Here is a 4,768-nt window from a genome sequence, read left to right on the forward strand (position 1 = left end):
GGCTTCCTAAAATTCTACTATATCCGGTCAGAGAGACCAGCAAATTGGATCTTTGACTGATGAGAGCGACGTATTCTTGCACGTGGGTTGATGAAGACTTACAATGAAAACCAACGACTATACATTGTCATCATCCCCTCATTTTATCTGCATAAAATTGTCACAAATCGAAGATTCTAGTAGTTGATTTGTCATTGTCACGGCGAATTTTGCACACCACCTTCTGTATATTTAAACCTTTGCAAGCATTTTTCTTATAAGAAATAATTCATAAATAGACAAAACCAGAGCATCGTCGAACCCCGCACTTCGTGTATATAACGACGACATTGCATCGTCACTCTCGAAAGTGAACGACATTAACCCATCCTATGGCCACAATCTATATACATTTATATAGTTTTCAGGTTAGTGACGGTTTGCCGTTGCTTGCTTGGAAAAGACATGAAGCCCTTTGAAGAAGCTGGTGCGATGGCAGACTTTTTGGAATTTTGGTCACTATTCTGCATGGTCATCGGGTCATGCAAATTTAACGCATTTTTTTTCCAGTTTTGTCTCATCTTGGATGCCCATTTCTCGGAAGCTCCACTGGGTTTCACTGTTTGATAATGTCTGTACTTCCACGGCTGCTCAATCTGCCCCTGGCTAGAGCATCTATAAATTTGGTGCCTCTGTGTAATTTAGAGAGCCTGCTCCTCCATCTCTTCTTCCCCCACACATACACATCATTCATGGGCAAGCTCAATTTTAACCAGACAACAGCTAAGAGCCAGAAACCCACCAACTCAACCAAGAAGAAGCCACCGAAGATCAAGTACATTTCGAGCCCGGTCATGGTGAAGGCCAGCAACGCTTCCGAGTTCCGCGCCATCGTCCAGGAACTGACCGGCAAGGACTCCGATGCCGGGGGGTTCCCCGAGTATGGCGAGAACGCGAGCCGGGGTTTGGTCCAGAGTGATCTGCAATCCCAGAAGACTATGTCGGAGCAGGGCTGTGTTTCATGCCCTATGCCTTTCAATGGGCTCTTGGATGAAGGTGTCTTCTGGAGAGAGTGCTCAGAAGGCTTGTTGGGGTTTCATTCCCAATGTCTGTATGTATGATCAGAGGAGGGAGTTTAAACCGGAAATACATGTTTAATTAAAAAAAAAAACAATGAAGTAGCTGCCATTTCAATTTCTATGACAAGTTGTTGTGGATAAGATGATTGTTGCTGTATAAATAAGAGTCAAGCTGTTTTAGCGGTCAGCATTTCAATGAGAGGATTGCCAAGATTGAGCATGGCAACTGCAAGTGTCCTACAAATAACATTACAAATTTTACAGTACTTGCTAATACTCCTGGTGAAATGAAGTGAAATCGAAGCAATTGAACATGACGCAAGAGCGAAAGAATCGTCGAAAGAATTACGGGCAAGACTGGTGAAGCTTCGGGTTTTACTATTAGATGGTGTTCACATGATGTTTAATTGTTTATGGCCTTTGAACCTGTCAATTTTGTGTTGGATGTTTCAATGGCCAAAAGAACCTGTCACTTTTGTGCCTTTGTGTTTGGAGTTTGCCTTTGGGTGTCCTGTTATGGTTTGAGTTTTTCTTGGGGGCAGATTACCTTTGTTTGAACATCGCAAATCCGACCTCTTTATTCATCAAGCAATGATAAGACTCTAACAATGTCGGAAGTAACTAGTTGTCCTAATTGCAAGTCATTGATTAAAGCCGAGCAGATCCTGGACGCTCGTGGTTCGACAAGTCGAACAAATAGACCCATCGCCTCTACACATTTTCCTGCTTCCGTTCCCCATCCTGTTGCGGGACCATTGCTGGGTTTTGTCGATATCGTCATCCTAAATTGCAGCAAAAGAATTAGCTGGCCGATGAGATTCGCTTCCTTATGATGAACTTGCCCGAGTCGATCTTTTTCGCGGCTGAGACGACGTTCACATGATCAAACTTTGATTCAGGCTCAAAGGTCAAGATCATAAAGAACAGCAGCTTCAAGATGTCACATTCAGCAACGGAAAGAAACGAAGTTGGCCAACCAAGAGCAAAAGCACATAGTGATTCAATTCAACGTACAGAATTTACAGCACTCAATGCAACATCTACCTAGGAAAACAAGAACAACATAAAGCTAATGAACCAGTCTTTTTTGTGCAGAAGCCAAACAAGCAAGTTAGCTAGCTAGCATCGGGCCTCGTGTGGGCTCGAGCGTTTGCCATCCTCACCTTTCAATTCCCTTCATGATCTGCTGCTTTCAAGTAAAGGGTTTCTCCATCGCCGCCACCCGGGCCGCTCAGTGAGCTTGCTCCTCGGCCCTCGGAAGAAGTCGCACTGCCCACATCGTTCTTGCTCCCGCTGGACATTCCTGTCGATGCGTGTGTGAATTCAGGGAACCCTCCACCTCCGACGCCAAATGCCGAGCGGCCGATGCCTGAATGGCCAGCCTCGCTGTGGAGGATGTTGAATCCCGTGCCTCCGCCGGAGCTTGCACCGAGCTGCTGCTGCTGCTGCAGTGCCGAGAAAGGCTGCTGTTGGTAGAGCATGGAGGCTCGCATCGTCGCGAGCGCCTGCGGCATCATTTGCTGGTTGTGCGCGTACTGCGCTCCTGGCTGCATAACGCCACTCGAAGAAAACTGCAAGATTACAAAGTCAGGGTTCTTTAGATTAAGGCCAGGCGTCTCAAGGGGCTAAAACATGATGACTTGATCAAAACTAACGAAATGCTAACTTTAGTCCCAGGGGTCGGAATAAATTACTCGCTTACCTGTGGATGAATGTTTGGAGGTGGATGAGAATCAGCAATGGCTGCTAGGTACATGAGGTTCCTCTGCAGCCTGGCCTGGTTTCTGCAGAACAACAGTTCGAAAGCGATTCCAATGAGAATATTAGTACAGAGTTTCAAATTATTCCAACCTTCATCTCGGTAAAGCTGCGAGTGAAGGCATTGCTTACTCTGCACATTCACTCATTTTCCCCGAATTCTGGCTCTCGACGATCTTCAAAATCAAGGACTTATTCTCATCTAGGTACTGCATGCATTCAAGTGGAGCAACAACATCATGAGTGCCACAAGACACAATAGCACAAACCAACTACTGTAGAAAAAGGAAATGTTCCCTTTTTTGAGGGAAAAGATGTTCCATTTGAGGTGCTAAATTGGGGGTAAGAAGGATCCGGAGATGTTCTTGAACATCTTCAAGTCAATAACCAACCATTAGCACTAGCAGAAAAAGAAGAAAAAACAAGATTTTTTTAGTCCACAGCAACTTTGATCTGAATTTACTTAGCATAATCTTCATGCAGGGGAAATGCCAACATTGGAAAGTATGCTTCCATAAAACAAGAATGGAAGACAGGAGACTACTACAAGACTTAAAAGTGAAGACTAGCTAAAAGAAAGGCAGAAGAGAACCCGAGCGACACAGACAGTGGAGAAGGGAACCTGTTGAATGTGATCAGTAGTGACGTTGTTGGGGTAGTAAGATGCCATTAGGAGCTCCTTCTAGTTCTGCATCAGGTGCTACTCATGTATTTCTCTTAAAAGCTCACACAAGCACACACACCCTCTCTCTCTCTCTCTCTCTCTCTCTCTCTCTGAGAGTCAAGAAACCAACGAGCAGATGACAGAGATGTCTTTGTCAACCACCCCACCCCCCCCTCTCCTCTTTCTCTGTCTCTCTAGCAATGACTAAACCGATGCACATTCAATTGCGTATCTTAATCAATGTCATCCCATGGACACACCTAATACTTGACCTGGCACTTGCATCCTGCATTATAATGCATAAACTTAGAGGTCTAAGTGTACTTAAATAGGTAAGAACCATAACAACCACAATTACAAAGTGCGTGAGTTCATTTCGCTAGGACAAACTAGACCAAACTAGACCAACCAGACCGAGTGGAAGCCTCGACAAGAAAGCTACATTGTTAGATGTGGAAGAATTTTACGCAAAAAGAAAGAAGTTTTTGGAATGGATCGATGATCTTTTTCTTAGAGCATCATCCCATATTTATATTAATAGAGGAATCAATCACGTACAATAAGATCCCTAACAATGTGACAATCAAATCCCTCAAAATATGAAATCCCATTAACTAGCCCACTAATCATGAAATTTATGATATTCCATCAATTAGCCCACTAATTATGGATCTAACTCTAGAACAAATATTACAACACCCCCCTCAAGTTGGCCCATGGATGTCGCGCATGCCCAACTTGAACACGTGATAATCAAATACTTGTTTGCTCACCGCCTTAGTAAATATATTTGCGATCTGTTCTGAGAATTGAACAAATGGAGTACAAAATTCTCCTGTATCAAGCTTTTCCTTGATGAAGTTTTGGTCAATGTCCACATGCTTAGTCCTATCATGCTGGACGGGATTATGTGAAATACCGATAGCGGATTTACTATCGGAGTAAATCATTAATGGCTTCTGAACTCGGAATCCCAAATCATCCGAAAGTTTCTAAACCCATAATAATTCACACATGCCCTAAACCATAGAGTGGAATTCAGCCTCTGTGCTTGATCTAGCAACAACGTCTTGCTTTTTGCTTTGCCAAGTAACTAGGTTACCTCCAACATAAGAACAATGACCTAACATAGATCACCTGTCATCCACACTATCGGCCCCACCTGCATTAGTAAATGCCTCCACCTTCAAATGACCATGGTTCCGAAACAATATACATTTACCCGGTGTGCCTTTCAAGTAACGAAGAATTCGAGTCACAATATCCATATGAGTAGTATATAGATCAT

General features: G+C 43.7%; 1 protein-coding gene across 1 annotated transcript; it reads right to left on the reverse strand.

Annotated features, from left to right (window-relative positions):
• Positions 1 to 1,974: 1,974 nt before the first annotated feature.
• LOC115743972 (GRF1-interacting factor 1-like) lies at positions 1,975 to 3,620 on the reverse strand. The gene is made up of 4 exons (XM_030679017.2): positions 3,439 to 3,620; positions 2,949 to 3,025; positions 2,761 to 2,842; positions 1,975 to 2,629 (listed from the first exon to the last, which is right to left on the reverse strand). Exons 1-4 carry the CDS (start codon positions 3,484 to 3,486, stop codon positions 2,225 to 2,227), a joined length of 612 nt encoding a protein of 203 aa, XP_030534877.1. The 5' UTR covers positions 3,487 to 3,620; the 3' UTR covers positions 1,975 to 2,224.
• Between the last annotated feature and the right edge of the window lie 1,148 nt (positions 3,621 to 4,768).

The sequence above is a fragment of the Rhodamnia argentea genome, chromosome 1 (assembly GCF_020921035.1).
Source record: "Rhodamnia argentea isolate NSW1041297 chromosome 1, ASM2092103v1, whole genome shotgun sequence".
Classification (NCBI taxonomy): domain Eukaryota; kingdom Viridiplantae; phylum Streptophyta; class Magnoliopsida; order Myrtales; family Myrtaceae; genus Rhodamnia; species Rhodamnia argentea.